Raw genomic sequence first — 15,188 nt, 5'->3', positions numbered from 1 at the left:
GATCCAGTAATCACCCCAAACACACCAAGAAATCTGTTATCTACAGCCAGGCACTCAGACACCACAGCATATGCTCCAAGGAGAAAGCCCAGGACATATATCTTAACACACTTAAAACTGCCTTTACCAAACAAGGATACTCCACCAGAGAAGTAGACTGCATCATGGAATGGACCACCCAAATACCCCAAGAGAATCTGCTTCAATACCGGAAAAGAACTGCTGACCGCACACCCCTAGTTGTCACCTACCACCCCACACTGGAACGCATATGGGGTATCAAACAAGCAATTACAATCCATACTTGATGAGGACCATATCCTGAAAGAAAATCTTTCCCAAATCCTCTTTTCTGGACTTCAAACAACCCCCCAACCACACTAAACTCACCATCAGAAGCAAGTTCCCCACAGACCAGGACACATCAACTCAAAATGGCACCACATCCTACCATGACAGATGCAAAAAATCTGCAGACATATCTCCACTGGTATGATATTCAACACCCACCACAACATACCCTTCAATATCCATGGGTTCTACACATTACTATTACAACATGTGGTGTACCATATCCAGTGCACTAAATGTCCCAATAATTCGGTAGGGGAAATGAGACAATCACTATGCTCTCAAATGAACTCAGAAAAATAAAAGACAAAAAACACCATATCACCTCTGGGCGAACGCTTCTCACAAAACCATCATTCCATATCTGTACAACACCTTCAGAAGATGAGCCTGGAACTTAAATCCAAAATTCTGCTAGACATCAAAAGTCATGGACTTAAGGACAGTGGATTTATAGCTCATTATAACAATCTGTAAGCCACTAACCCTCTTTGTCCTATGACTAGGGCCCTACCAAATTCATGGTCCATTCTCGTCAATTTCACGGCCAGAGGGTTTTAAAATTGGTCAATTTCACAGTTTCATATGTTTATATCTGAAATTTCACGGTGTTGTAACCGTAGGGGTCCTAACCCAAAATGGGATGGGGGGGGAGGGGTTTGCAAAGTTGTTTGGGGAAGGGGAGGCCCCAAGATTTCCACCCTCACTTCTGTGCTGCCTAGGCAGCAGCCATCCTCCGTGCTTCCTGCAGTTAGAGGAGGTTCCGGGAGGTGGAGGTGGGTAGGATCTCGCCCATGCTGCTAGGACCCCCCCAGCTGGGGGCTCCTAGTCCAGAGCAGTGACAGATTAAGGCCGGGACCCCCAGCCAATCTGGGTGCCCCGGGAAAAATGGGTGCCCCAACTTCAGAAGAAGCCCTAGGGTGGAAGCTCCAACTAGGTCACCCGAAGCCCCAGCAGGAGCCTTGGGGGGAAGAAGCCCCGAGCCTGGACTGACCTGAGCCCTGGCTGCAGCTGCGGGGCTGAAGCCTCGAGCTGGGCAGCCTTGAGCTCGGACTGCCCTGAGCCCCAGCTGGTGTAGTGCAAGAAACTGCTACCCGTAGCAGTTACTCATATGTAAGGGATTGTAAAATAAACTGCTGTCTGATGTAGCAAATTCCTACAGATAGCAGTTTCAGTTTCTCGCACTACACCAGCAGGAGTGGAAGCCCCCAGCCCCGGCTGCTGGGGGAGGAAGCCCGGAGCCATGGCAGGAGCAGTGTGGGGGAGAAGCCCCGAGCCCAGCTCCCAGGCTGCTGCAGCGCATAAGTGAGGGTGTACCACCATCATTTCTGTGCTGCCTCTGGAGGTGTATCTAATCTCTCCACCAAGAGCAGCTATGCAGGGGAAGGACAAATCCTGTCCCTCCCCAGCGTGGCTGGACTAACAGCTAGGAGCCCCAGGCTCCCAGCAGCAGGGGAGACCAGATTTCACAGGGGAGGGCTGATTTCAGACAGTGAAATTGGTAGGGCCCTACCTCTGACTGTAGAGGTGTTAACTGGCCATTTCACCTTAAATGGTCAGTCAGGAAAGTAACTGAAAAACTTTCCTCATGGACTGTATTTTCTAAATGGACAACCTACCCTAAATTCTCAATTATTGAGGGACAATCTCCACTCATTGATATATTTTGCTTTCCACAACCAAATCTCTGTACAACTTTTCATGAGTGATGTACCCGAGTATTTGGATTCTAATATCTAAACTGTATTATTAAATCTATTCACCTAAATTTGGGTTATTGCTGATTATGTACGCTATGCATCATATAACTTTTAAAAAACAAACTTTGTATTTGTGGCTAATCTAAGCACTATACCCAGATGTACAGACACTTCTCTCAACCTGTGTATTATATATTTTTTAACATTAGCTTTAATAAATTTTTTTAAAATGTCTTAACTGGTCCCCCTTTGTACGTAGCTGTAACACTGAGTACTTTCCCAGACCTGAAGAAGAGCTCTGTGTAGGTCAAAAGCTTGTCTCTTTCACCATTAGAAGTTGATACAATAAAAGATATTACCTCACCTATCATGTCTTTCTAATATCAAGAGTGCTTGTGCTTTTGGCTATTTTCTAGTACAATGTTTATTTGCTACTGCTGATGTTTTAGTGAAGACAAATTCCCAGAGTAGTGCTTCTGTTTAGCTTTCCTTTGCTCACAGTATAGTCAGATTACATATTTTCCTGAACTTAAAAACTATCAGTTTGAAATATGTCATCCATTTCTCTAGCAACTTTATTTTTTAAAAACAAGGTTCTTACCTCTGTCTGCTATTCTTTTCATCAACTGATGTTCTCCCCATTTAACAAGATATTTAAGAATATCTTGTTCACTTGCCTACAATAAAGAAATGGAACACAATGCATACTTAGTTTATTAACAATGTGTTGTATGGGAACCACTGAACAAACAAATATTTCTCAGGCAAAAAACTGAATTGAATGACCTCACAACAAAAGCATATTCACACTAGCCTTCCTTCTAATGTACCACTGTTGCTTCAAGTACTTGGTAGTAAAACTGATATCTAAACTAAGGAAAAGACAGTGTAGGAAAGTCTAGCTTTAAGTTCTGCTACACAATATAAGTTTCCCAAAGCAATATAGTTTGCAAAGAACCTGGTATAATTCATTTAATCTAGAAAGTGATCATTTATTTAAAAAAAACAAAAATAAATCCTCCTCAAACCTGCTAATTCTGTTGGTTTTTTTCATTATGATTTTACAAGTGTCTTCCCCCACTGCCTTCTCTCTTTTAGGAGTTTAAAGTTTTTTTAAAAATTATTTATTGTTTCTAGAGTTAAAAAAAATCTCTATTTTTAATAAATTCTTTCTAGTCATAAAAAGTTCTGGAACTCATCTATGCCACATGCGCCACCCTTTTCTTCTCAGCAATCTAGAGTTACCACCTGGCCGGTATTTTTACCAGTTGCCAGGAAAATAATTAAGCTGCCCCCCCCCCTTTTTTTTAACGTAAGTTCTAAAGATTTCCATCATCACAATACACTGCGGGGAGAAGGGGAGAAAGATATCTAAATGTTAAAAGTTTCTGTGTCCAGTAGGGCTGTTAATCGCAGTTAACCCAAGTGATTAACTCAAAACAAATTAACTCAATTACAAAAATTGTGATTACCAGTGCGATTAAAACTGCGATTAGACAGTAATAGAATATCAATTTAAATTCATTATAAATATTTTTGGATGTTTTTCTACATTTTCAAATATATTGATTTCAATTACAACACAATACAAAGTGTATACTGCTCACTTTATATTTTTTATTACAAATATTTGCACTGTAATAAAGATAAACAAAATCATTTTTCAATTCACCTCATACAATTACTGTAGTGCAATCTTTATCGTGAAAGTGGAACTTACAAATGTAGATTTGTTTTTGTTACATAACTGCACTCAAAAATAAAACAGTGTAAAACTTTAGAGCCTACAAGTCCACTCAGTCCTACTTCTTTAGGTCAAATCGCTAAGACAAACAAGTTTGGTTACATTTGCAGGAGATAATGGTGCCCGCTTCTTGTTTACAATGTCACCTGAAAGTGAGAACAGGCATTCAGATGCACTAAAGATTCATATGTCCCTTCATGCTTCAACCACCATTCCAGAGGATATGCATCTATGCTGATGATGGGTTCTGGTCGATAACAATCCAAAACAGAGCGGACCGATGCATGTTCATTTTCATCATCTGAGTCAGATGCCACCAGCAGAAGGTTGATTTTTATTTTGGTGGTTCGGGTTCTGTAGTTTCCGCATCAGAGTGTTGCTCTTTTAAGACTTCTGAAAGCATGCTCCACAGCTCGTCCCTCTCAGATTTTGGACGGCACTTCAGATTCTTAAACCTTAGGTCGAGTGCTATTTTTAAAAAGCTCACACTGGTACCTTCTTTAAGTTTTGTCAAATCTGCAGTGACAGTTTTCGTAAATCAAACATGTGCTGGGTCATCATCCGAGATTGCTATAACATGAAATATATGGCAGAATGCGGGTAAAACAGAGCAGGGGACATACAATTCTCCCCCAAAGAGTTCAGTCACAAATTTAATTAACACACTATTTTTTTAAATTATCAACATGGAAGCATGTCCTTCGGAATGGTGGCTGAAGCATGAAGGGGCATACGAATGTTTCGCATATCTGGCATGTAAATACCTTGCAACGCTGGCTACAAAAGTGCCATGCGAATGCCTGTTCTCACTTTCAGGTGACACTGTAAATAAGAAGCAAGCAGCAGTATATCTCCCATAAATGTAAACAAACTTGTTTGTCTTAGCGATTGGCTAAACAAGAAGTAGGACTGAATGGACTTGTAGGGTCTAAAGTTTTACATAACTGCTCTCAAAACCAAAACAATGTAACAAAAAAAATTCTACATTTGTAAGTTACACTTACAAGTACTCTATCATGAATGCGATGAATTGAAAAATACTATTTCTTTTGTTTATCATTTTTACAGTGCAAATATTTGTAATAAAAAATAATATAAAGTGACATGAAATTTAGGGATTTCCTGGAGGAACACATTCTTCCCTTTCAAAGTTCACCTCTACCTCGATATAACACGGTCCTCGGGAGCCAAAAAATCTCACCGCCTTATAGATGAGACCGCGTTATATCGGGTTCGAGCCGGTACGCCGTGCCGGACTGGACCAACTTCCCCGGTGGTGATTTAAAGGGCCCGGTGCTCCAGGTGCTGTGGGGAGCCCCGGGCCCTTTAAATCACCGCCAGAGCTCCGGCAGCGGGGCTTGGGCAGGGATTTAAAGGGGCTGGGGCTTCCCGCAGCGGCCAGAGCCTCTGGCCCTTTAAATCACCGCCCGAGCCTGGCTGCCGGAGCCCGGGGGCTCCGGCAGCCAGGCTCGGGCGGTGATTTAAAGGGCCCGGGGCTCCACACAAATTCGGATATAATGTGGTAAAGCAGCGGGGCTCGGGTGGCGCTTTAAAGGGCCCAGGGCTCCCCGCTGCTTTACTGCATTATATCCGAATTCGTGTTATATCGGGTCACGTTCTATCAGGGTAGAGGTGTACTTAAGAGAGCAATAGCAAGAAAATACCGTGGACATATACCAATCTTCCAAAGGACAGTCCTAGAATGAAAATTCACAAGTAATAGAATTTTACCTCTCTCAGTTCCCTTTCTGTCAGTCTTCACAGTGGGATGCAGAAAGCAGAAGGGAGGGAGGATTCAATTTACCCACACAGGATTGAAGATGAACTTGTGGGTTACTGGGGCATCCTGTTCTGTAACATCTTTTCTACAAAACGTTGCATCAGGAGGACTAAAGATGTCAACTATGTAGTGTTTCAGAAAGTGTGGGTGGGAGGTCTCATCATAAAGCATGTGATCTCTTTGCCCGTTAAATGGCTGCTGTTTTCACAGAGCGTGCATGGTAGTGAGAGGAGTTTTAACCCCTGTAAGCTCTGTTCACATCTAACATGAATTTTACTTCCCTAGGATGTTTAGATTCATCCAGAAGGACAATATCACCACTTATTACAGGAGGAAGTGGGGATGGAGGCCTGGCTAGTACATGGAACCACCATGTTTGATAGAACATATAACAGGTTTTCACTGAAGCATGGCAAGCTCTAAAGCCCCCTGGGAAAGAAGGTGGTGAATAGGCAAGATAGTTTAATGAGAAGAGGAAGGGACATATAAACTGAAGCTGAAAGTTGGTTTTATTAGGATTTGTATTACACAGATCAAGATCATGACAGGAATCTTAATATTGTGAGAGATTTGTTAAGATTGGTGATACTCAGGAATCTGTTATGCGACAATGATTTTAGGAATGGGTTTCTTACAGTGAAATATGCCTGCAATCACTGACTTGTCTTTCCAAGAAGTGTTGGCCTTGAGCCCCATGGTTGGGGAATCTTGTAAAAACACTACAATGTCCTTTGCTTCAGTCGACTTGGCCCATACGTCTCTTTCTTGTAATGCCAATATCTAAACCTCAAGTGATATATACATAGACATAATTTGTGAATTTTCTCTAAGATGCTAGGAGAACATTTATCACCATTTTAGAACGAGTGACCACAGTTCCTCTCTCTCAGCTTCCCTTCTTTGAGTGACTCTCCCCAATCATATATTCACTAGATTCCAGGAGTTTGTTTTCATATTCTGAAACTCTGAGAAGATAATTCTGTAATGATAGATTTCAGTATTTCCATTTGGAATGTATATCTCCCTGTAGAGCTAAGACCTGAGATCTTAAATGGGCTGCATGCCATTGTTTTATTTTGTACCACAAAGAATTGTATGACCGTACCAAAATATTTGTCTCTCCATGGAACTGGTGCTACCGTTCCAATGAGCAAGAGATGGACTATTGCAACCTGCATCATTTGATGGTAACAAAGATCTTAATCATGTTGGTTTATTTTAATTTACTTTGGGGAAAGAATCAATTTGTCTCTGGAGCAATGAGTGAGTTCTACTGCATACAGTTCTCAGATTATCTCAAGCCTCCTTTTCTGAAGTGGTCTACTCCCAGGTAAGAGAGACCTTGCCCCATGCCTACTCGGCGCTGGTTTTACTGTGGCCTGTTTGAGTCCGTTGGTGCGGATTTTGCCCATACTCCAGATGGGAGCTGGGTTCCTTTGGCCTGTTGTCTCCATCTGCCATTTCTGAGGGTGGGGAAGGCTGTCTTTCAAACCCTCCTCAGAAAGCCAAAACGCATTGTTTTGCTTTTTGGTTTGTTGGGTTTTTTTTGTAGTTTTGAGGAATACCTCAAAGTCACTGAAGAAACCAAGACATTAGTTAAACGTCTTTTGAAAGCTCTGCTAAGGAAGGAGACCTGGAAACTGCTGTGTCTGCTGCTTAGAGGCGGAGAATTCTGGAGAGTTCTTCCTGAGGTGCGGTTCTAAGCCCAGGCTCAGAGAAAAAGATCTGGTCTGCCCCCAGTTGCCCTGGGGACTGGGAACACCCAATGTAAAGACTGTCTGACATGACAGATTTGTGCTGCAGAACTGAAGCTTCTATAGGACATGGCCTGGAATTTTGCCCTGCAGCTACAACCTTTCTACTAAGACAAAGGTGTTAGAGAGGCAGGCCATTAGCATAACTGCTTCAACATATCTCCCAAGTCTCAGAAGCTTACTAACTAGGGCTGGTCCAAAAACATGAAACAAACATTTGTATGTGTTACTTTTACCTACTTACTCGGAAGCACACACGCATAGGGCACTCATCTCTGATGTGGGAGACTCAGGTTCAAGTCCCTGCTCTGCCTAATTCAGAGAGAGATCTGAACCTGGTTTTAAAACATCCCAGGAAAATGCCCTAAGCAGTCAACTATACAGTAAGTCTCTCTAATTTTGACCAGAAATTCCATCCTACACATGACAAATCTTCTAATTTAGGGGTCGGCAACCTTTCAGAAGTGGTGTGCCGAGTCTTCACTTATTCACTTTAACTTAAGGTTTTGCGTGCTGGTAATAAATTTTAAAGTTTTTTAGAAGTTCTCTCTATAAATCTGTATTATATAACTAAACTATTGTATGTAACGTAAACAAGGTTTTCAAAATGTTTAAGAAGCTTAATTTAAAATTAAATTAAAATGCTGATCTTACGCCACCAGCCCACTCAGCCCGCTGCCGGCCTGGGGTTCCGTTCACCTAGTTTGGCAGCGAGCTGAGCCGGGCCTGCGGGACCCTGGCTGGCAAGGGGCCGGCAGCCGGGACCCCAGACCGGAGGTGTAGGTGGGAATGTGGGTGTGTGTGTGTGTGTGCAGGAGCTCCCGTTTGGTGCTCAGGGTGCGGACGGGGATGTGTGGGGGGGTGCAAGAGTCAGGGCATGGGGGGGCTGGGGATGTGTGGGGGGTGCAGGAGTCGGAACAGGGACTGGGGATGTGGGGGGGTGCAGGTGTCAGGGCAGAGGGCTGGGTGTGTATGTATGGGGGGGTGCAGGGGTCAGGGCAGAGGGCTGTGTGTGTGTGTGTGTGGGGGGGTTCATGGGTCAGGGCAGAGGGCTGGGGTGCTCAGGGCAGGGGGCTGGAGGGGATATGTCCCGTCCCCACCCCTTTCCCCAGTGCCCCGTCCCCAACTCTTCTCTACCTCCTTCCCGGAGCAGTGAGCACGCTGTGGCTCTGCTCTCCCCCTCGCAAGGGCGATCAGCTGATCAGCGGCAGGGAGGGGGAGGGGCAGGAAAGCACCACGCTGTGGGAAGAAGCGGGGGAGGGGGAAGCTTGGCTGCTGGCAGGACCAAGCTTCTGCCTCCTGCCCCCGCAGGAGAGATCAGTGGGCGGGGGGACTGAGTGGGGCCAGGACCCCGGCAGGCAGCAGCGTGCCATCAAAAATCGGCTCGCGTGCCGTCTTTGGCATGCGTGCCGCAAGTTGCCGACCCCTGTTCTAATTGAAACCAATGTTTCTGCAAAAAGTCTTAGTTTTAACAAATTGGCATTTTCTGATGAAAAACATTCAGTCAAAAGACATCTAACCAGCTCTGTTACTCATGTGTGGTGTAGTATGGCCATTACTCTTTGCCTATTATCTATTTCTAGGATGCCAAAAGGCCAAACTACAAGAACTAGCAGTCTGGGACCACGAGAAAATGCCAATAAATCATGATTAAGAATGAACTTTTATCAAGCCATAGAAGCTACAGAAGTTATTCCAGGCAGCTACAGCAAACCACTATGAAATTGTGAGGGGCTTTGGCTTGAATCAGCAGAATCTGTAAATGAGAGGGGAAGGAAGGACACAGAGGCTAAGTGCATTACTGGCTGAACATCATTGCCACAGAATGGCACTTACGTCATCTGGATTCTAGATTTAGCTCATACATTCAGCAAGACTGCAAACATTACTACTTTGAGAGGAAAGAGAAAACAGACAGGTGGGAAAGTACAAAAATAAAGGTTCATCTGAGTGACTAATCTTAGCTGTTTAAAAAGGTGATTTGGAAAGGAAAGAGATGTGGGCTTATGCCACCCATGATATTTTTTTCCACTTGTTGAAAGAAGTTCATAGTTCATTAGAAGTTCATAGTTTTCCAGGCTACACAGAACCTGATAAATGGAAAACTAGTGAAATGGCCACATCAGAGGAGTTGAAGAGTGAAAGGAGAGACTTTTATTAAGACTCTTCAAATCAAGTTTTTTGTTAGTTTTTGTTAACATTTAATTTAAATTAGTAATGAACATTTTAGAGAAAGGCCATATATTAAACTTTCAACACTTCTGCCCCTTCAAGAAAGGTGTAAGAGCAAACAGTATAGATCCTCATGGAAAATCAGTGTAATCATTATTAATATTTCTCAGGTAAAAAATAAGCAGCATGTTTAAACACAAACCAAAATAACGCTTTCACATACATTATACATCAAAGCAGCAAAAATGAGACTCTGCAATTTCCATAAAAACCTAAACAGGCAAGGCAAAAATTTAACCTAGAACTGTTTCACTTAAAATAATTCGCAGCAGTTTCTAGACTACTCTTAGGCTTTCAAGCAATAGTTTATACAGCCATTTTAGGTTGGGTTGAAAGTCAAGAAAACGAAGTACTTTCCTTAATCAGTTCCTCTACTGTGGTTTTTGTGTATATGTGAGTGAAAGAGAAAAAGCTTTATTCTGCACACACAAATGCACAAGAATATTAATATCTATTATTCCCATTTAGGAAGATTTAAGATTTTATTCACTCTGAATGCTTCTGCTAAATGTATACTACAGCTTCAAAACATAATTAGCTACTTTTTGAATGATAAGAAATTAAAGATTTACCTGTAAATAGTCAGACTGGATAGCAGTCAGCAGGTGGTCCTTGCTCAGTTCATAAAAGACATCTGAAGTCATGACCTGGGTAAACTCCTCACAGAGGAAATGCAATGCTTGGCGGTGTACCCACTTGGAGCCATATGGCTGAGAACTCCACTTGAGAATGGCAATTAAAGTGTCTAGTGAGATGCTCTCAGCAATAATATCCTCACAGCCTACAAAAACAAAACAGAGCAGCAACACTACGAGAGGCAGTTTAATACTTAAGGAGAACACCTAAATCTGTACCTAAGGTCTTACACAGCTCCCATCACTGCAAAAATCTAAATAAAACTAGAAGAGCCCTGTAGACAAAGATTAGAAAGGGTCAAACTATTGAATTCTAAGTACATTTAAAAACATTTATAACTGTGTTTCAGCATTCTGATGTATGCAATCGTTCAAATTTAATCTTCTTAAAGCCAAACAACTAGAATTTTGTTCATCAGCTTGTGTGCTCTAATAGAAAGAGGAGGTTACCTGTAACTGGAGGTTCTTTGATATGTGTGGTCCCTATCTGTATTCCACCAAGGCTTATGCGCATACACCATGTGCCCAAAGCCAAAGCTTTTTAAAAGTAGTAATGTCCGTTGGTCTGCACATGCACCCTTGTTTCGCCTCATGGTATCAACTGAGGTGATAAAGGGTGGGGCGGACCAACCGTGCCCTCAGTTCCTTCTCCACCACAAATCCACCAGATCCATAGCAGAAGATGAGGAAGGCAGGGTTTGGAATACACATAGGGACCACACATCTTGAAGAACCTCCAGTTACAGGTAAGTAATCTCCTCCTCTTCTTCTTCTTCTTGTGACAGTCCCTATTGTATTCCACTGAGTGAGACTGACAAGCAGTAACCTAGTCAGGAGGAGAGTGTGAGGAAGATGATGGAATTGTGAAACAAAGGGCAGCCACACTGAATGAGGCATCCATCGCAGAGTCTTGCACCAGTGCATACAGTGAGGAAAAGGTGTGCACCAAACTCCATGTGGCTGCCCTTCATATGTAGGTGAGTGGCACTTTGTGGAGCACGGTTGTAGTTGATGCTTGCGCTCTCATCAAATGGGCTCATAGTCCGCGGAGCGTAGGCACATCCTATACTTGACAGTAGAGTGTGATGCACTCTAAAACCCACCTAGAGATCCTCTGGGTAGAAATGTTCTGCCTCTTAATCCTGTCCGTGATAGCAACAAATAGTCTAGGAGACTTCCTGAACAGCTTCATCCTCTGCAGGTAGAAGACCAGGGCTCTATGGACATCAAGGAAGTGAAAGCGTCATTCCTCTGCTGAGGAGTGCCGCTTCAGAAAGAAGGCAATAAAGCATATGGGTTGGTTGAGGTGAAAACAGGAGACGACCTTTAGAAAAAAAATTAGGATGTAAGCATGGGAAAACCTTGTCTTTATGTAATGTGGTGAAAGGTGGGTCCACCATCAGGCCCCCATTTCGCCAACTCTTTTCGCAGAGCCAGTAGCTGGAAATAATTCAAAAAGTCACATTTAGGCAGCAGTGCCAAGTAGTTAGAGATGCGGAACTGAAGGCTGAATGAGGAAAAGACCTTGCAATTTAGAAGGTCTAACCTCTCACCTTGTCAGCTAGAGTGGAATGCAGGTGCTGCTGCCTGTCTCACTCTGAAGCAGCTTGGATAACCAAAAAATTTTGTGGGGGGTAAGAAAACAAACTCAGATCCCTTTGGGGTGGGAGTGCCTGTGGTTGAGGTATGCCAGACAGTGTGGGCTGGTTGGAGAATGGCATCGTTGATTGGTAGTGCCACCCTGGCTGGTACCGATGCATGCAGAATGTCCAGCAACTGAAGTTGACTGTCCTGCACCTACCCCAACAGAACGTGTAGAGCAGCCGCCACCCTCCGCAACAGTTCCTGGAATTGGCAGGAGACCTCACCTCACCCAGGGCAATCAGTTCATGAAGGCTGGGAGTGGATTCAAGCCAAGTCAACGGCACACGTTCCACAGACAGAACCAGAGCTGGAATGGGAGTGGAGGGCTGTCTCGGAACCGACTCCTCCCAGTACTTCGATGGAACCAATGCAGAGGAGGTACGCTGCTCCAGAACTCGGACCGATGGGTCTGGCTTCTGATGTGACTTCTTGTGCTTTTGGGCCTTGGATCATGCTGCTTCTCTGTGACTGGAACTTGTGGTAATGCGGCATCTTTCTTACGCCTTGAGGAAGATTTATTGCCATGCTTATGCGCATGCTTCCTTGCCTCACAGTTAGGCCCTGGCACAGGCTCTGGTACCAGTGGAACCAGATTGGAGCCCCGTGGTAGGAGGTGAACTCCTTGATTGCTCAGGCCGACGTACCGGGGGTGGGGAGTAGAGGGAAAGGGGAGAGAGGGTCTCCGGCCTGGGTCCGACTGTGTCCTCATTGCAACCTCTATGAGGTGCTTCTTGAGGCAGAGAACTTGGTCTTCCAAGGTACGGGCAGGGAAGGAAAGGCAGATACTGCACCTGGACATGGCATGGGCTTCCCCCAAACAGTATAGGCAGCACTGGTGCTCATCACTGATCAACAATGAGCAAAGGCAAGAAGCACAGATCTTGAACCTCATCTTCAGCATAATCGTGTACTCAGGATTGGTGCTGGGGGGGGGGGAAAGAGGGGGAAGGTGGAGAGAAGGAAGGGGGCTGTCAAGAAACTGCTGAAGCAGCATCCTCAAAGTTCTTAAATCCTAAGAAAACTTACTGCTATCACTAAAAACTATTACAAAAACAATAAAAGGCTAAGTGCAATAATAAAACACGGTCTTTTCTGCTAAGTTTGGGAAGTGCGTCACAAGGGATGGTGCGTCACCAGAGAGAACAGCAGAAGCACCGACCGTGCGGCGGTGAAAAGGAACTGAGCGTGCTGTCGGTCTACTCCGCCCTTTATTACCTCAGTCAATACCATGAGGTGAAACAAGGGTGCATGCATGGACCAAGGGACACTACTACTTTTAAAAAGCTCTGGGCGGGTGTATGTGCATAACCCTCAGGCGAATACAATAGGGACGATCGCTTGAAGAAGAAACTGTAGTTACTGAATTCAGATACTAGATAATGTTTTCACCTCTCTTAGCCAGAAGGCCGAGAATGGCTCCCTTTGGTTTAAAAATAACACATTATCTGAAGTTTTATCGAAAACAATAAAATTCCTTACAAAATGTTTGAGTTTTGGATCACTACTGTTTACACTGATTATGCCACTCTTCTCAAACTGTAACCTGTTTTTATTAAGTACTTTCCATTTAGTTCTGCACATAAACCCAATCTTAATTTTTTTCCATTAACAACCAACTCCAGGTGCAAACCTGCAAATACTTACCATCAGGCACAGCACTTAATATCATGAGTAGCCTTAGGATTACTCATAATAGCAAATTTTATGTCCAAGTTGAATAAGCTGTAAACACTATTATCTTAAGAACATCTGTGATGCTTTTAAAAATACCTTGAAATGGCATTGTCCTCAAAGTTAATAGAGATGGTTTAAGTGTATGAAAAGCTTCTAGGAAATCACATTAATACAGCAAAGTAACTGTAGGCAATCTTATGCAGTTGGATGCTTTGCTATTTATCTTATTGTTATTTTTGACAATCTTCTGTATCATCATCGTATAAAACAAAAAATATTAAGAAATTGTTTAAAAATTATTTTCTATTACTGAATCTCACTGGTGGACTGCATTCTGTTCTATTATACATTAAAGATGTATAATATTATAGCATCCAGAGTGCCTAATCAAAATCATGGCCCCATTATGCTAGGAACTGTACACGCACAAAGAGCTGATATGTTGACAAAGATAAGGTTGACAAAGCTGATCAGGGTATATTAATAAGATCAAAAAAGATATAAACCACTATGAACAAAGGTGAAAAGAAAGTCAGTATATGGTATATAAATATTTTCTCCATTTCTGTTGTATACAACATGGTAGTAGATAGGTATCAAATATACAAGAGTAGTAAGGTTTATATAACTCCCCAAATAAACGTAGTGCTTTACAGACAAATTAAGAGAAGAGATTACTTGGTTGTACACATGCTGGTTTCATTATTTTCATTTATAATTTGTTATTAAGACACCATGTGAGATACTTTCATCTGAAAAGACAGTACACTGTCACTTCATTGATTATACCCCTTGAGTATTCTGGGGAAAGTTCTCAGATTATGTAACTGATGTTATGTGGGAAGAAAAATGCAGGCACATTTTTCTGTGACCCAAAGATAGCAAAGCAAACCTATCTCATGTTTTCTGGCAGGAGGGAGTCAGCTACAGTCAAGGACCCCCAGCTCCCAAGAACTTCACCCGGAGCCCTGTCAACCACAGTGTAACCATTTTTTGAGGCTGCCCATGTTGGCTCCGGAGAGATACAACTAGTATTTGAAAAATGACTGAATATTGAATGCTGACAGCAGTGTGCTCAGTGGATGGCCTCTTACTTTTCAATTCATTTCACCATACTGGTGCTACAAAGCCCAAGTCCATTGATTTTTGAGGCATAGTTCAAGGTCCATCTGTTCTTCTCAGGCCTTCCCTGAAGTAATAACCACTGGATTAACACAGTTTGTGTTTTAGAGGGTTGTGGTGGTTATAAGTGTCTTGTTGAGATTTCAGAAGCACCTAAAAAGGAGTCAGGCTCTCAACTACCACTGAAAGCCCATGGAAGTTAGGTGACTAAAGGAATTCAGCGTTTTTGAAAATTTCAACCTTAGTTTTATTATTTCCCCCCGCTCTCCTCACCTCCCAAAAATGGCAACAAACAAATCTAGTGGTATCTCTGCTGAGCAGATTTCTATACATTTTAAATTTTAAACACTTGTTACATTTTCAAACAAGCACCTTCATTCTTTCTCTGTGGCCCCTTGCACTTGGGAGGAGCTCCCCATAAGCAACTACACAGTATTATCATCATCCTTCCTCAAATCCCTCCTTAAAACTCTCCTTCTCCGTGATGCCTACAAAAAACTTCAGAGTGCTAAGGCCACTAGTGTCCTATGACCAATGCTGACTAATAATGTC

The 15,188-nt window shown here is 43.0% G+C and overlaps 1 protein-coding gene across 1 annotated transcript in view; it reads right to left on the bottom strand.

The window, feature by feature from the left end:
• Positions 1 to 15,188, bottom strand: part of BTBD7 (BTB domain containing 7) — an 82,010-nt gene that overhangs the window by 14,084 nt on the left and 52,738 nt on the right. Inside the window, exons 5-6 of the mRNA XM_065403634.1 lie at positions 10,134 to 10,342; positions 2,653 to 2,728 (exon numbers count right to left, since the gene is read on the bottom strand). Coding sequence (XP_065259706.1) covers positions 2,653 to 2,728; positions 10,134 to 10,342 — 285 coding nt within the window. The remainder of the gene's footprint in view (positions 1 to 2,652; positions 2,729 to 10,133; positions 10,343 to 15,188) is intronic.

This window comes from Emys orbicularis, chromosome 4 (genome assembly GCF_028017835.1).
Source record: "Emys orbicularis isolate rEmyOrb1 chromosome 4, rEmyOrb1.hap1, whole genome shotgun sequence".
In the NCBI taxonomy this organism is placed as follows: domain Eukaryota; kingdom Metazoa; phylum Chordata; order Testudines; family Emydidae; genus Emys; species Emys orbicularis.
This window is presented reverse-complemented; position numbering and strand designations above follow the sequence as displayed.